Consider the following 18,233-nt stretch of genomic DNA (forward strand, 5'->3'; position numbering starts at 1 on the left):
AAATTTGGATTTATTAGCCGCTCCCTTTCCGGGCAGGACTCGGGGCGGCGTACACCAAGACATATATAAACATACATATATACAAAGACATACATGCATGGAGGAGGTAAAAGATTAAAACATTAAGACAAATTAAAACCATTAACAAATAAAAAATCCAATATACAATAAAAATTTAAAATTTAAAAAGACAGTCAGGAGGAATATGAAAAGATTACGGTTGAGCCAGGCCGGATAATTGAAAGACTTAGACTTACGACTGGTAAGTTTTTAAGAAGAGACTGGAATGGTTTAATGACCATTCAAAATTACGATAGTCTCGGAAAGCGTTTTTCATGGCCCGCAAAGCATTTATGGATATTGTAAAATCTCACATCGCCCTCCTTCCAATCCCAGGAAACTGGCTTCAATTTGCAGCCAATTGCAGGGTCCCACAGTCACATGACCACGATTTGCAATTATTATTATTATTTTGCTAGTGTTTGGCATTTTTTGTTGATTCAGGAGAATGAGTTCGCTTATCAACCGTGGGATTCGGATTTACAACTGCATGTTTCGCTTAATGAACATCCTAAAAAGAGTTGAAAAATCATGTCCGTCTTCCCTCAATTTATAACCGCAGTGACTTACATTCTGGTCCCCATTGTAGTCATAAATTGAGGATAATTCCAGGACATAATCCGTCTTTGAGGTAGGGAGTTGATTGCCACATATTTTTTTCCTGTTCCCTACGGAAGAAGGTGATCAGCATTAGGTATTGAAAGAAAACAAGATTTGGTGGCTTTGAATCCATTTTGTTTTCCTCATTGATAGATAAGCTCTTTCTATTTTCTTGAGATTTCTTAGAAGAATTAGTTATAACATAAGAAGGAAGGAGACAGTTGGCTTAGAGGAAAGAGCCAATTTAGGGGCTCTTTCCTCTCGCAGAACTTTTAACAGTGCAGGTAGTCCTTGACATACAACCATTCATTTAGCGACTGATCAAATGGCATTGGAAAAAAAGTGCTACTGGTGCTAGCAGGTTGCCTGGTTACTCCACTCCTCCTCTTCTCAGCCACCTGTTGGAATGACCTTGGTTCCCACAAAAAAAAAAACTTTTAATTTTGACAGCCAAGCCAAGCTATCTAAAATTCTCCCCTCCCTTTCTCCCGCTTCGCTTTGTGGCAACCAAGAAGGCTCAAAGATGGCCTCAGCCATGCTCGCTTCAAAGTTGACATTCACTATGTCCACACTCTTGCATTCTCAGCTGAAATGATGTTTTTGTGGAATTATAGCTTCATGGGTTTGATTCTTTCAGAGCTACGATGGAATCTCACCTGGATACCCCATACAATGTGCCAGACATTATCATCACGATTGCCAACAATGATATTGATCTCATCATAAGGTACTTTTTATGCAATATTTTCATATCTATATATTACTAAATGTCTCCTGTCTGACTCTTGGGAATTTTAACTGGGTGAAACAGTGCAGGGTAAGAGCTACAATTTCTGAACCGAGGCACCTGAAATAGGTTACCTTACAGGTGGCGTCCAAAATCTAAGGCTCATAAATCCTGTCGAATTGAAATTTGGTGAATTTTATAAAACATTTTACCATAAAACTTTTATTAAAAATTAAAATGTTTATTTTGACCCCTGAAATACGCGCTTGGCCTTATTTTCAGGGAGGTCTTATTATCTTCGAGGTGCTGGAGGCCCCTTAACCTTGGCCCACGGATCAGCTGATCCACAGAGGGCCGGAAGTGTCTCTGTTTCTGGCACACTCTTGCCAGCCCTAGCGTCACTGGGTCTGGTCCTCTTTTTGCGGTCGCCACTAAGAGAAGGGGCACAGTAACTAGGGTTTGCAGGAGCGGCCTCCGCGAGGCCATTCCGCGTGGATGGCAGGTACATGTGGGGCACATGGCAAATGTTACCCCCTCCTTCCTCCCCCCACGAAATGGCTGGGACCAGCTGCACATGTATTTAAATATTTTAGGGGAGGGCTTATTTTCAGGGGAGGGTTTATTTTAGCGCATGCACTCAAAAGCCTCCGGGGAGGTCTCATTTTGAGGGAAATTTATTTATTTATTTATTTATTTATTTATTTATTTATTTATTTATTAGTAATTTTTACTTCATCTTTCTGTTTATTCTAATGTTCAGAGTGGTTTGTTACAACAAGGATTGCAGAGCCCTTTTCCCCACTTTAACTAGATAAATTAAATGGAACAAAGAGAGCAGAAACTAAGCGAACCTTCTTAGTGAGGGCATTTCATGGCCTCCGAAGCCACTGAAGAGAAGGCCCCGTGCCTCTTACTGAGAGACATCTTCAGAATGTCAAGACAGATTGCAACCAAGGGATGGGGGACCTCTGCTGAGCCACCAGCTTCAGAGCCATCAGTGGGTAAATTCACTCCTCACCGCAGTTGTCATTTGTAGGTCCAGTGACAACTGGGGATGAAGGAGCCCTCCCAAACTGGTCTTTCTTCTCCTTTGGGAGAAGGGCGGCATATAAATGCAATAAACAAACATAAACAGAATGCAACCCAAGCAGATCCCACCCCCAATTCCCGATTCCAACTTTCTGCTTATCCATTTTGTCTACATTCAGCTTATTTTTTTCTCACCCACCCCTTTATTGAGCTGGGCAATTGAAGGTACAAATGATTTTCTTGGAGTTAGACCAGAGGGAATAGAAAGAGCTGGGTATCACCGGCATCCTAATAACATTCCACTACAAGATCTGAGTGACCTCCTGCACACCTCTAGATGTTAGGTAGGGAGACAAATAGAATCCCTTGGGACTTTATAAACTAATGTCCCCCCAAAAAAATAATCTTCTGAGCAGGTCCCAGCAGGAGGGACCAGAATTGCTCCAAATTTCTTCCTAGATTGAATTCTATCAGATAGCAATAGCACTTAGACTTATATATCACTTCACAGTGCTTTCCAGCCCTCTCTAAGTGGTTTAAAGAGTCAACATATTTGCCCCCCAAAATCTGGGTCCTCATTTTACCCATCTCAGAAGGATAGAAGGCTGAGTCAATCTTGAGCTCGTCAGAATCGAACTGCTGGCAGTCAGCAGAATTAGCCCATAATACTGTCTTCTAGCCACTGCACCACCATGAGTGACCCAGAAGATACCATACTAGGTGTCAGAAGCTCCAGAGAAACCCAAGAGGGCCAGAGCCAAGAGTGGCACATCTTCCGTCTAGTCTTCTACCAAGACGTTCTTCTACCGAAACACCCAAACAGTCTCACAAGTTTGCAATGTGAGGAATGGCTTCTTCTGCACGTCTCTCTTCCCGTTTTCCAGGATTTCAGACCGAGGAGCAGGAATCCCTCACGACCACGTCGAGAAGGTCACTGATTACCACTTTACCACTGCCGAAGCGAGCAATCAGGATCCCCGGATGAACAGCCTCTTCGGGAACATGGTGGAAATGGGGAACAGTGCCCAGTCGGGCCCCATGCACGGGTGAGCACAGGGCATAGGTGGGAAGGGAGGTGCTTGGGATAATCCAGATATGGTAGGCCACCCAAAAAAAAAAAAAAGATTGCAAAATCAGATCTGGTCACCTGGTGACCCACTTGATGATTGTCATGACTTAATTGCAGGACTCAATTACGGTGGTAAGTCAAGAACCACCTGTACAGTCATTGCTCAGTAGTTTGGTTGCGTTGGTGGGTGGGTGGAATGTCTTGCCTTTCCTGAAGCCATGACGCTCCATGAAGCAGGGGTGTCAAACTCAAGGCCCGTGGGCGGAATCCTGCCCATGGGGTGCTTATATCTAGTCCATGGGGCCACCATGAAAACAGCAAAGGACCGGCCCACAGTGCCTCTGCCAGTGAAAATGGAGCTTGGAAGGGCTGTGCGTGGCACCCCCGAGCTCCCTTTTTGCTGGCAGGGGATGGCAGGAGCCTTCCTGGTGGTCTCCCATCTGATTGCTGAGGATGATTTGGTTACAAAGCTGGGTCTCCTTGGGTGGAGAGGGTGTGGGCTTCCCTCTGACCCACACACTTCACCCTCCCGCACACATCATGAGCAACCTGGCCAAGGAGAACGAGAACAGCAGGAGGAGGAGGAGGAGGAGGAGATCAGTGCAGCCGGGCACGATTCCCCAGTCCCATCCAGGCCACCATAGGTGCCCCCAACATGAGTGATGTCGAGCTGGCCTACACCTCCCCTGCCCCCACCCCCAAAGTCAAACACAACCAGCTCTCAAAGAAATCGAGTTTGACATCCCTAATGGATGCTTCCCCCTCTCCTAATACCGTGATGGCGAACCTACATGTTCGCCCCAGCCCAGGCTATCACGCATGTGCACGCACCTCCCGCCGGCCAGCTGGTCTTTGGGTCTCTGCCGTGCATGTGTGGGGGTGGGGCCTTCCCCAATCTCTGCAGTTTCCCCTGCAGCGTGCCCCAGCTTTCTCCTGCATTTCTGCTGCCTGTGCCTTCCCCAATCTCCACAGGTTCCGTCCTCCGCAGGTGCCTCTCCCTGGCAGGAATGGAGGAGAAAGCTAAGGCACGCTGGGTGGAGAAACTGTGGAGATCAGAAGCCCCCCCCCCCTCCGCCCCTGGTGCCTTATTTTGGGCCTGAAAAGCCACCTCCACCAACCTGGAAGCCAAAATGGGAGGGCAGGGTGCATGTGTGGGGGTACTCGCATTGCATTTTGGGAATTGGGGCACGCACATGTGCATTCGCGCGAGCACGGGCTTTGGGCACATGGCAACAAAAAGGTTAACCATCACTGTCATAATAGGAGGGAATGCAAGGCAACCTAATGCCTAATGATGCTAGTTTGCTGTGAATAAGCCATGTAGGGTTTCTCAGAGGCTTCTGTCTCCTCCAAAAACTGGCTCTCGAAGAGAGGACTCTGGCTACTGATAGCTCTTGTAGCTGCAGAGAGTTTGAAACCAACCCCCCCCCTTTTTTTTTTATTCTCTCTTCCACAGGTTCGGATTTGGCTTGCCAACTTCCCGGGCTTACGCTGAGTATCTGGGTGGTTCCTTGACCCTCCAGTCCCTGCAGGGCATTGGCACAGATGTCTACCTCCGTCTCAAGCACATTGATGGCAAAGAGGAAAGTTTCCGCATTTAGAACGTCCCCCACAACGAGACTGACCCCCTTCCTTGCTTCTGGAGAAAGCTTTTAATACCTGCACCAAACCCACATTGGCATGGATTCCATCACAGTTTCTTCTCACCTGAGATTCCTAAGCATCTGCTGTGCTCCCCTCACGAAGCATTTTGATCCTTGTGGACACCTAGATACGGTGAGAAAGGAACAGAGGGCTTCCTCCTCTCCTCCTGTGTAGTTGCTGTTCAGAACATTGCTTCCTTATTCATCCTCTCGTCCTGCTGCATTGGTGCATCTTCGGTGGCCCTTGAGTTGGCCTCTTGAACCCAAGTAACCCAAAGCGTATCTCTCCCGTTCCCACATGGAAACACTCAAGGCCACCAAGAGCATCTGTGCAAAGCAGTGTTGTTTCTCCATCATTTTCTTGCACACTGCCAACCCCACCTGTGGCCTTGTCCCAACCTCCTACTCTGTTGACTTCCGACGCATTTGAAGATGCAATGGCGAAAGGAGGTTTCCACCGTTACATATGTCACATAAGGGATCCCAACACCTAGGCCACTCAGCACTTCTTCCTTTCTATGGTTTGACTCTGATGACAGGATAGGGCATCTGAAAAGTTCTTCTTTGCTGCCATCTTAAGATTTGGAGGTGGGTTTTCTGTTTGGGAATTAGAATTTATCTATTGGTTGGCAAAGAGACTTTTCATGGTGCACAATGGTGGAAGATGATGGCCTAGGTGGGAATAAAATTACCACATGGCTCCCTTTTGGAATCCAAGCTTCAGATTCCATAACATTCTGCCTCTTCCTGAGGTAACGTATTTTATTGGCGTCTTTTCTCTCTGCCTTTGATCTTTCGGATGTCACTCAGCTGACTTTTAAATCCAGAATCAGAGTTTGTTGTCTGCTCTTCCCCCGTTCCTTTCCATTAGAAGGGGGAGATTTAAAATGAAAACCCATGATTTCCTGTTACAATACTTAAATAAAAAAGTGCGCACTCAAAAATCCAGCATGTTGGTCTTTCCTTGAGGGATATGCCTGGCTATCATTGTGTACCTTTTAGAAAATGAAATATCTACAGATGTATCTGATATCTATTAAAACATATGTTTTATCGTTCATGGGGACGATAAATGAAACACAGGCTTTCCAGAAGACACAGCTCACCTGCAGGACTCACATACACAGGTATGGCCTGTACTTCCGTAGATGCTGCTAGGACATAACTAAACATAGATGCTGGCTGGGGAATTCTGGGAGTTGAAGTCCACAAGTCTTAAAGTTCCCAAGTTTGGACACCCCTGGTTTAGTTATAAACTATAAAGGACTACTATAGGTAGTCCTTAACTTAAAACCATAATTGGACCAGAGTTCTGTTGCTAAGGCGATCATTAAGTGAGCTGCACCCAATTTTATGACCATGGTATTAAACAAATCACTGTGGTTATTAAGTGAATGCAGCTTCCCTCATTGACTTTGCATGTCAAAAGCCAGCTGGGAAGGTCGCAGATGACGATCAGATGACCTCAGGATGCTACAACTGTCTTAAATGCATGTTGGCACTCAAATTTTGATTCCATGACTGTGATGATTCTGTGATGGTCATAAGGGCGAGGAGGACGAATCATAAGTCATTTTTTTTCAGGCCCGTTTGAAACTTCGAGTGGTTGCTAAATGGATAATTTAAAGTCAAGGACTGCCTGTGGATTAAGCTGGGCATATCACGAGTCAACACTAGCATGATGGCTCATACTCAGTCAACCATAGAAGAAGAGAGGCAGCTTGGTGTAACGGTTAAAGGCTCCAGGCTAGAAACCAGGAAACTGAGATCTAGTCCTAGTTTAGGCACAAAACCAGGTCGGGTACTTTGGTCCTGTTACTCTCAACCCTGGGAAGATAGTAGCAGTGACAACCCCTTTTTTTTTCTTTACAAGAAAACTGCAGGGATTTGTCCAAGCAGTTGCCAAAATACTTAAACACACACACGGCTAAGGAGGGAGCAATGGAAACAAATTATTTCTCTGAAATTATGTATAATCCCAATGATTGATGTTTAAAAAAACAGAGCATGCATTTTTAAAAATTCATTTTTCCCCCTGAAATTAGACCTTCCTTACAGGAAGAATACTTTCTCTAGCATTTTTTTTTAAAGAGAGCCTGAAATTGGTATGTGTGTGTGTGAACAGGACAGCAGATGGGAACAAGGGATGGCTTACCTATTTATTTATTTATGTATGTGGCCATTTGACATGGGGAGGTACTTTCCTGCATCATCGTCAAATGGTCACTAAATGAACTATTGTAAGTTGAGGACTGCCTGTTTTTCTCTCTCAGTCCAACCCACCTCACAGGATGGTCATTGTGGGGAGAACAGGAGGAAGAAGAAGCATTAGCTATGTTCACTGCCTTGAGTTATTTATGAAAATAATAAAAGCAGGATTTAAAGAAATAAAATAAATCTCTGTCTGCCATAAAAACGTGGCTTATGTAGACTCCACTTTTTTCCAAAAGCCTATTGAGATAATCATTACCATTTCACTGATTAAACAGTTAGAACAAATGGACTTTGGAACCAGATACTGGCTCCTTTAAGAAGGTGCTTGCTTGGATGCTGAAAATATGATTACCTGCAACAGTCTAAGCAGCACCTGAGCAGGTTCCCATTCCAAGTGATCCTGTCCTATTCGGTTGTCAGAGAAGGCCAGGTAAGTCCATGTCTCCAGGCTTTATTTTTAACTGAAGAGTTATGCTTTTGCAAACTGAATTAAAGGAGCTTCTTGGATGAGAAGTAAAAACATTTTTTAAAAAAAAATCAAGTTCAGTTGCCCTTTGGATAAAAAAAAAAACCTTTGGGACAACCATGAGCTGAATGATTAGAAAAATTCCATTCTTTCCATTGCAGGAAAGATTGTAGAGTTTTTCTCTGTTGCTTCATATTGAGTTGGGACAATAGTCAACCAAAGATGAAGTAGGTAAGACAGACACATTGAAATCTACTAAGAGGAAGCTTCACAATACCATAAGAGACCTAAAGGACTAGGCATGATAGCAGTATTCCAGTATTTGAGGGGCCGCAGGGGAGGAGGGGAGTTTCAACTTATTGTCCTGTAAGCAGGACAAGAAACAGTGGATGGAAACTAATCAAGAAGACAGCAACTTGGAATTAAGGAGGAACTTCCTAACAGTGAAGACATGTAACCAACAAAACGGCGTGCCTTCAGAAGTTGTAGGGGCTTCATCACTGGAGGCTTTTAAGAAGAGACTGGACAACCACCAATCTGAAATGGTATAGGGCAGTGGCGGCTAAACTTTTTCCCATTGCGTGCCAAAAGCGGAGGGAGCGCAGGGGGGGTTGTGCGCAGGCACGCCCACACCCATAATTCTATGTGCATGACCCCCCGCGCGCATGTGTGTGTGACCCCCCGCACTCCCGCTTTTGGCGTGCAATGGACCTGTTTATTGCCCTCCCAGGCTACAGAGGCTTTCTAGGAGCCTGGGGAGGGCGAAAACAATTCCCCTGCCCCCGGAAGACCTCTGGAGGGCAAAAAACGGCCTTACGGGCAACCCAGAAGTTTGGGAGTGGACTTCTTGTTTGCCTGTAGGACCATTTTTCGCCATCCGGAGGCTTTAGGAGACTTCCCTGAAGCCTCCGGAGGGTGAAAAATATCCCAACACACAACAGAAAGTCTCTGAGGTAAGTGTGACTCCTGGTAACTTCATGGATTTTACCTGATAGCTATGATCACATCCCTTTTGGTTCTACAGAGATGGAACCTTTAGGAGAAATAATGGAAAATACAATTGTGGTGTTCCAACATTGGAGGTTTTTAAGAAGAGATTGGATAACCATTTGTCTGAAATGATAAGGGGCCTCCGGCTTGAACAGAGGGTTCGACTAGAAGACCTCCAAGGTCCCTTCCAATTCTGTTGCACTGCTCCATCGTTCTGTTCTAAAAGATGGGGGAGTTATGGAAATGTTTTGAGTATAGAGAAAAGGTGCAAACTTTATGTGGAAATATATGTGTGAATTTATCTGTAAACTAAGGATAAATTTCCTGACGGTTAGAACAATTAGTGGGACAACATGCCTCCAGAGGTTGTAAATGCTCCAATACTGGAAGGTTTTAAGAAGAGATTGGATAACCATTTGTCTGAAATTATATAGTGTTTCTTGCCTAAGGAGGGGGTTGGACTAGAAGACTTCCAAGGTCCTTTCCAACTCTGTTATTATATTCTAAATATAATTGATTGTTGGTTAGGTTTTTCCTAAGTCAGAGAAGAGCAGCCCTCTACTGGTTGAAGGACACAGTGCTAGGCAGTGGTGGGACTGAATTTTTTTTACTACCGTTTCTGTGGGCGTGACTGTAGAGGTGGCAAGGGAAGGATACTGCAAAATCTCCATTCCCTCCCGACCCCATTAACCTGATTTCCAGCTCTGTTCTCCTGTTCAGGGCAACAAAAGAAGATCAACTGGGAGGCTGGGAGGCAGCAGGGGCGGGGCCAGCCTATTTGCCGGTTCTCTGAACTACTCAAAATTTCCACTACCGGTTTTCCAGAACCTGTCAGAACTGGCTGAATACCATTTCTAGGGCTGTAATCTTCCTTTTCTTGCATTTTTGAGACAATGGTTTTTTTCCCCTCCTTATTGTTTTAAAAAATGCTAAACTAGTTGAGCTTACATTACAATTTCCATAAACTTCCCAACTCTGAATGATGCAGTAATCAATATGTTGGTGCAATAACACGTAGCTGATTCTGGCTAATATGACATGATTTGATCAAAGAGGAGTCGGGGTTAATTCTTGAACCAAAATTTACCCATTCGTAGTATAATCTCTGTTGAATGATATTTGGAAATTCAGTAGAACAAGGGACACATTCTGTTCATAGGAGTGCCTTTTAATAAAAAAAATATGTTAGCTGGAAAAGGTGCTACCAAGCTCTTTCTGAGTTTTGATTGATATAGATTGATTGATTGATATTGATTGATTTATTTTGCAACACTAGACTAACACAGCTCTCCTATGATGGAAAATCAGCCAACAGTTATACTAAAACATAGCCAACTAAACTGAAATTGCCAATAAATTAAATATAACTTAGATGGGAGGGACTTTCTAGACATATAAATCAATAATTATTTATTCACAAGGGAGAGTCAAGGCGTGCTTGAGATAAAACAGCAAAAGAAACAAAGGTAAAAATATGCATATGTACCTTTGAGATTAAAAAGTACATGGATATCTTGAAAGTTATTGACTTTGGGAAACTGAACATTCCCCAATGGGGTGGAGAATTTAGAATTAGAATTAGAATTAGAATACTGGCTGAATATGATTAAACACACAAGGAATTTGTCTCCATTGCAGAAGCTCCCTGTACGTGGAAAGCAACAGGATAATAATAATCATAATGACTCCCAATATGTGGGGACAATAAAGAAGATAAAAAGGGTAATAATGATACTACAGTCATGCAACAGGGGTAAATATCTGAGATTTGAGATTCAGACTTTTGCTCAATGTCTTGAGAGACTTTCAAAACTTATACTTTTTTCCTCGTTAAACACTGGGTGAGTAACAACACATGTGATGTAGCTGGTATACATAAGGAAAATTATTTGCAAGCATGTACAATTTGCAAATTACTCTGAAAGTTATTTGCAAGCAATTTGCGTTCTTTGCAAATTACTGCTTCATGCATGAGCCTAAAAGGCATTTACAGGTAGTCCTTGACTTACGACCACAATCGTGCCAGAATTTTTGTTGTTAAGTGAGACATTTGTCAAGTGAGTTTTGCCCCATTTTACAACTCTTCTTGCCACCATTGTTAAGTGAATCACTGTAGTTCATAAGTTAGTAACTTGGTTGTTAAGTGAACCTGGCTTCCCCATTGACTTTGCTTGACAGAAGGACGCAAAAGGGGATCGCGTGACCCCAGGATACAGCAAAGGTCATAAATATGAATCAGTTGCTAAGTACTGGAATTCTGGTCACATGATCGTGGGGATGCTGCAAAAGTTGTAACTATGAAAAGTGGTCACGTCATGTTTTTAGTGCTGTTGTAACTTTGAACGATCACTAAGTGAACTTTTATAAGTCAAGGACTACCCGTAATTAATTTCAAAATTGAAGGCACTTCAATCCCCTAAAGCAGTGATAGCTAACCTTTTTGTTGTCTCGTGCTGAAAGTGCATGCACCTGCACCCATAATGCAATGCGCACGCTACATCCCCCATGCGCCCTAACCCTGTACATCTGTGCACGACACCCCACGCATGCACGTGAGACCCCCCCCTCACACTCCCTCACCCATTTTTGGCTTCCAAGTTGGTGCAGGAGGCCTTCCAGGCCCAAGAGGGCCCCCCACATGCCTCATTTTGGGCCTGGAAAGCCTCCTGCACTAACCTGGAAGCTAAAACGGGGTCTGGGTATGCTACGCGAGCCCCCAAAATGCAATCCAAGCACCCTCCCACGCATGCGCACATTGGACTGGGGCAATGGCTGACATGCCCGCAGAGAGGGCTCTAGATGCCATCTGTGGCACACTTGCCATAGGTTCACCATCACGGCCCTAAAGTTTCAGCCCACCAAAAGCAGCCTAAAAATGGCACACACTATTATGTCCATTTTGCCAGTCTCGCAAGTTAGAGAGAACCCGGAGGACGCTACAAGCCATCCTCGTTTAATGACTGTGCTGTTTAGCAATCATTCGAAGTTACAACATTGCTGGGAAAAAAGTAACTTTATGATCAGTCCTTGCACGTATGACCACCACTGCTGCATCGCGGAGACACATGTTCCCTGTTTGTGCACAGCTAGTTTCCAACAAGCAGAACCATGGAAATGCAGTCAATACATGGCAATTGTAGGTGTTAAGCGAGGACTACCGATATAAGAATCCAAAGAGGATTCAGCCTCTGCCTGCAGAGATGGAGGTCTTAGGGTTGGGACTCCAAGCTTCCTTCAGACCTTCTTCCACATTTACCTCCCAAATCCCTTTCCTCTCAGTTCCCCCTTCCTTCCAAAACACTGGAAGTAGGAACTTCTGCACCATGCTGTGATTGATAGTTCTAGCAGTCAATCATTTTATTTTAAAAGGAAATGAAAGAGGAGAAGAGATTAGGTAAGATGGTTACCACTGTCAGCGTTCTAAATACCATGCATGAAATCAATCAGAGACCAATCACCCTTAAAGTTCCAATTTATTCATACAGGCAAGTTAGCACGTCTATGGAATTCCAACTCTAATGTTCTTCCTGGAATTCCACCCAGTTGAAAGTTCATGATCTATCCCCACACCCCATAATCCATCACATGTTCCAATCATCATCTTCCACGCTGGCATCTACACCCCTCTGCTTCCGGTCAGGTGTCGAGGTGCGGAGACAAAAGATGACCTTGAGCTTCTATAAAAGAATGACAACAAAACATTCCACAATTCTACTCCTTTCTATTCCGCCCCCCCAACTGCTACACTAATGAAACACATAGGAAATTATAAGAAAGTGTGGCAGGCCAAAGATCCTAAAAGAAACATAACTACAGGCCTGGCAGGCGGCCTCTCCTCAGAAGAAAAATGTTTCCTGAAAAGAGATAACATAAAAGTTAACATAACAAAATTAACCACCTCTCCTCCCCCCAAGGGGACCATTTGACTTATCGGGAAACTTCTCATGAAATTGCTTTACTAACTTCTCTACTTTTAGGTTCCCACTGTTCACCCAAGTAGCTTCAGACCAAGGGTAACCCTTCTAACACACTAAGTACTGTAAGCGACCCCTATTCAGCCTGGAGTCTACAATTTTTTCTTGTGTTTCCCCTTCTATCACTACAGGAGGAGAGTGAGCTTGGGTGGATGCTCTTATGCTAGACCCAATTACTGGCTTCAACAAGTTACAATGAAATTCTGGGTCAATTTTCCCTAGACTTCTGGGTAGACTGAGTTGAACTGTAACTGGGTTAACTATCTTCACTATTTGGAATGGACCTAGAAATTTTGGACCCAATTCCTTACTAGGCATTCCTAATCTTATGTATTTGGTAGACACAAAAACTTTGTCCCCCAAAAGGAAGGGGTTTTGGTGCGAGCGATGTTGATCAGCTTGCTTCGTGTAGGCTTCTACCGCAATTGCTAGAGCCTTCTTCATATTCTCCCATCCTTTCTTTAGCGTGTCCATCCATTCATTCAAAGGCATGGAGGAGGGTGGTTCTCTTGGCAGCTCAGGTATGGCAACAATTTCCATGCCACTGGTAATCTGGAAACCCACTAATCCTGTGCTGCTGTGGACCACATCATTGTACGCCACTTCGGTGAAGGGTAGCACGTCCGACCAGTTGTCTTGCTGATAGTCCACAAAACACCAGATGTATTGTTCCACCACCGCATTGGCTCTCTCTGCTGCGCAGTTCATGCTGGGATGAACCTCTGAGCTCAGTTCTTGTGTGGACCCAATGGATCTCAGGACCTCTCTCCAGAACTTGGCTGTGAAGTGGACTCCGCGATCTGAAATGATTCTCTTGGGTACTCCATGCAGGCGATAAATGTGTTTCACAAACATTTTCGCTAATTTCTTTGCGGATGGCAATCCTGAGCAAGCAATGAAGTGTGCCTGCTTAGAAAACAAATCAATAACTGTCCAGATTACTCTATTCCCACTGCTGTCTGGGAGTTCCACGATGAAGTCCATTGCGACCTCTTCCCATGGTCGGTTAGGGCTCTCTGATGCAGGTGCTGCAGGTTCTGGACTCTTGGATTCAATCATCCACGGCTGGCTCTTTTCCTCCTCCGAGGCCTCCCCCTTGGTAGGACTCTTTGTCACCTGTAGTTGGGGATCCTCTTCCAGAGGTTGGTGGCCCAGATGACTCTTTTGTGGTGGCATCTGGGGCCCTCTCTTTACCACCGTGGTGATTGGTACACACGTTTGTTCTTCAGCAATTCCCTCCTCCGAGGCCTCCCCCTTGGTAGGACTCTTCGTCACCTTAAGTTGGGGATCCTCTTCCAGGGGTCATTTGGGCTTTTCCCCCTGCGAGGCCTCCCCCTTAGTTGGACTCTTTGTCACATTAAGTTGGGGATCCTCCTCCGGAGATTGTTTGCCCTTTTCCTCTTCTGAGGCCTCTCCCTTGGTAGGACACTTTGTCACCTTAAATTGGGGATCCTCTTCCAGAGGTTGTTGGCCCAGATGACTCTTCTGTGGTGGCATCTGGGGCCCTCTCTTTACCACTGTGGTGGTTGGTGCGCACGTTTGTGGCATTGGGGCTGGAGCCAAACACTCTGACGCTCTGTGGCCAAGTTGACAACAATGGTGGCATTTTATTGCCCCCCCTGAGGAATGGAACCTGGTTACATCTCTAAACTTCAGAACCTCCTCATCACATCGGACTGCTCTCCACTAAGAAGCTTCCCCCTTGGTAAACCCTTCTTCCCTTGTGGAGATTGCTTCTCTGTAGGAAGGTGGGGTAAGAACCTCTTGGGGCCTTGCAGGGGAGACTGTAACCGGTGGGGAGGTCAATCTCTTGGTTGGCCACTGTCCAGTTTTCTGCCATGGTGCCATCTGCTGAGGAAGGGCAGGTGCCCACTGGCATTCCTCCCACCCATGACCTGGGGTTAAGACCCATCCTGGAGTTGCCTGCTTCACAGGTTGCAGCTCTTCCAATGATGGCTGGCTGAGGGGGGGGTGTTATGTGCCAAGTAGGTGCCGTCTGCTGGCTTGGAGCATTTTCCCATGTTGATGGCAAAGGAGGTGCCCAGTGGCATCTCATCCATCCATACTCTGGGAAGAAAACCCAATCTGGTTTTGCTTCATTTACTGGTTGCAGCCCAATTTGTGGCTGGCAAGTGAAAGATGCTGGCCAAATCCCTTTTTCTGTCTGGGTTGAAATTCCCATTTTGATAGGGAATCTGTCTCCCACTCAGTTGCAGGGTAATAAGCCATTTCATTTATTGCTGTCTGGAAGGAGTCAAAATCTGCACTCCAGGTTTTTCTTCCAAGCCTTGCTTCCAAGTGGGGGGAAGGAGGGGGAGCATGCACTCATGTTTAGTTGTCCAAAATGGTCCAGGAAGCCCATCAGAGATGATTGCATGGGGATGGCTTGAATCTCCATTCCTTTCATCTTCTAACCGGGTGTAGAAAGACTTTTCCAGCCCCCTCCATCCTCTTGCCAGATGCAATGAATCTTGAAGCAGATTCCTTTGCCTTTGAAGTATACAGAGAAGCATTTTTCTCAGCTTCTTATCTCCAAAAGCTTTCTCATAATTCTTCGCTGATATTTTACGCTGTCCCGGTCAGCGTTGGGAATTCAGCACCTCCCCACACCAGCCCCCTCCCCCCCTGCGAGGGTGTGTGTGCTGGTGCTTTATTTTAAAGGTAGAGTTGGAATAATGTCAGCGTTCTAAATACCATGCATGAAATCAATCAGAGACCAAGGCAGAATCATCCTTAAAGTTCCAATTTATTCATACAGGCAAGTTAGCACGTCTATGGAATCCCAACTCTAATGTTCTTCCTGGAATTCCACCCAGTTGAAAGTTCATGATCTATCCCCACACCCCATAATCCATCACATGTTCCAATCATCATCTTCCACGCTGGCATCTACACCCCTCTGCTTCCGGTCAGGTGTCGAGGTGCGGAGACAAAAGATGACCTTGAGCTTCTATAAAAGAATGACAACAAAACATTCCACAATTCTACTCCTTTCTATTCCGCCCCCCCCCCCCCAACTGCTACACTAATGAAACACATAGGAAATTATAAGAAAGTGTGGCAGGCCAAAGATCCTAAAAGAAATATAACTACAGGCCTGACAACCACATTCATTTTATAGACAGACTACAATACCCCGAATTTAAAACAATTTGCCCCAAAAGGAGGGTTAGTCAGAAAAAAATCTTGTAATACAAGCAAAGCACCTGAATGACATGTAGTTTTGAAGCTTTGGCTAGCATCATAGGTCTGAACTGCATAAAGCCTAAAACTTTGCAAACATAACAAACTGAAGACAAACTTATTTGAGTACACAATATTTCTTCCTTCATGACTTGAGGAAAACTACCGTAAAATTATAGAATGGTGCCTTTAGGGAAAATGGGGTATCATTGAAATCCAAATGTATGTTGTTGTTTTTAATTTATCCATGTACATAATCCAACCAAGCGTTGAAAAGAAACAGATTCTTGATCCACAGATACAAAAAGTGAGGAAAAATAGAAGAAGGAAAAAAGAGACCAGTCCAATTTAAAAAGTAAGAGGCATTTGTAAGAATTCCATCCATAAAAAAATGAAGTTAAGGAAAAATAGATAACACACTAATTTCAATACAGGCTTAATCCACTGCTTACTCTCTTCTGTCTTCAATTTTAATTTCACTCTTTTTGGGTTCTCTAATAGTAGAGATTTTTTTCACCATTTCGACACACTCTCTCTCCTGCTTTCTTTCCGTTCAGAGGCTGTCCCAACCTTCTGCAGCTTCAATGGCTGCTTCTCTTGTAGCTGGAAAAAGAGGTTCTCCTGGATCCAGTGACATGCGATGAGCTTTACGGCTGGTGAGGCTGGTGACGTCATCAGCGTGAGCCGCGGTCCCCTTCATGTTGACCCAGGAAGGAGGGGAATGGGACAACATCAGCCTCCCTTCTGCGCACATCCCATTCCCTGCCTTCCTAAGTCAACATGAAGGGAACTGCGGAGCACGCTCTGCGGGACAGCGGCTAACGCTCCGCAATCCCCTTCATGTTAACTCAGGAGTCAGGAAGGAGGGGAATTCCCCTCCTTCCTGACTCCTGAGTCAACATGAAGGGGACCGCGGAGCGCGTTCCACAGGACCGCGGCTCATGGTGCGCGATCCCTCCTCCACGATCCCTCCAGCCTCCCTCCTGCGCACGTCCCATTCCCCACCTTCCTAAGTCAACATTAAGGGGACCACGGAGTGCGCTCCATGGGACGACGGAGTGTGCTCCGCAGGACCGCGGCTCATGCTCTGTGGGACCGTGGCTCACGCTCCGCAGTCCCCTTCATGTTGACTTAGGAAGGCGGGGAATGGGATGTGCGCAGGAGGGAGGCTGAGACTAGAGAAGCCTCCTGCACACATGGTCCCATTCCCCTCCTTCCTGACTCCTGAGTCAACATGAAGGGGACCACAGAGCGCTCCCATTCCCGACCACGTGTGCAGAAGGCTCCTCAGCGCCTTTTCCATTTCCCTTTTTTTTAATTTTCATGATGAGAGCGGTGCGGCTCTGCCTCCTCTGCCTCCCCTGACCGCACGTCCCTGCCTGGATCGATCAGGGGCTTTGCGATGCCCCTAAAATCAGCAGGACGTGCCCTTCTCTATCACCGTCTCTATGGGATGGTTTAGGTCCAAAAGGAACATCCAGCAGCAAAGATATTGACAGCAGTCCTGGAGCTCCAAGATTGCATGTCGTGTTGTAGCGATGTCAGCCCCTCCCTCGGCAGATATATTTTCATGTGCCCAGAGAGAGAAATGTCTGCTTCTACCAGGGCCGGATTTAGATGAAAAGAGGCCCTAGGCTATTCCACTTATGGGGCCCTTTCACCTCCCATTTTTAAGTTTGTAAATTACATGAGAGATAATAAAATACATCATGACTGTGATATATATCAATATATTAAATGAAACATGTTGTAATTGGTACTAACCTTTATTAAAAAATGTGGCACGGATAATAAATAAAAAAAAGTCGAGAACACTTATTTGGACATTTATTCTCAGCACCATATATATATTTTCATATTATCGAAGTAACACAAATATAACCGAACGTCGGGATATCAATAGGTCTGTTCGTTTGTCTGTTCCAATCTACACCAATTTGCACTTTATTTATGCAAGAACAAACCAGAGCTTAGTAGCATAAGGTACGTCAATATTTGCCATAGCAATCAGTGAACGTATGAACTATACTTTGGTGTAATCTAGTATATACAAACGAACAGACCCAATGAGCCGAATGCGTTGATCTTAACCAATACATATTTATGTTTGTTTATTAGTCATATTCGTAGAATTTCTCCTTATTTTGGTTCAGTGTTTTAGTGTTCACTGTTTTTAGAATAGTGTAATTTTAATTTTGCTAACAATTTGAATGTAGGCCCCTCTTGATCTTGAGGCCCTAGGCTGAAGCCTAGTTAGCCTATAGGAAAATCCGCCCCG

General features: G+C 45.0%; 1 protein-coding gene across 4 annotated transcripts in view; it reads left to right on the forward strand.

Annotated features, from left to right (window-relative positions):
• BCKDK (branched chain keto acid dehydrogenase kinase) overlaps positions 1 to 6,072 on the forward strand; it is a 42,867-nt gene extending 36,795 nt beyond the window's left edge. For all 4 annotated transcript variants that reach the window (XM_081969650.1, XM_081969651.1, XM_081969652.1 and 1 more), the window contains 3 exons: positions 1,298 to 1,387; positions 3,301 to 3,462; positions 4,942 to 6,072. In XM_081969650.1, the coding sequence (XP_081825776.1) occupies positions 1,298 to 1,387; positions 3,301 to 3,462; positions 4,942 to 5,086 (397 nt within the window). In that variant the 3' untranslated portion in view covers positions 5,087 to 6,072. The remainder of the gene's footprint in view (positions 1 to 1,297; positions 1,388 to 3,300; positions 3,463 to 4,941) is intronic.
• Positions 6,073 to 18,233: the final 12,161 nt, after the last annotated feature.

The sequence above is a fragment of the Natrix helvetica genome (genome assembly GCF_964273705.1).
Source record: "Natrix helvetica genome assembly, chromosome: Z".
NCBI classification, from domain to species: Eukaryota; Metazoa; Chordata; class Lepidosauria; order Squamata; family Natricidae; genus Natrix; species Natrix helvetica.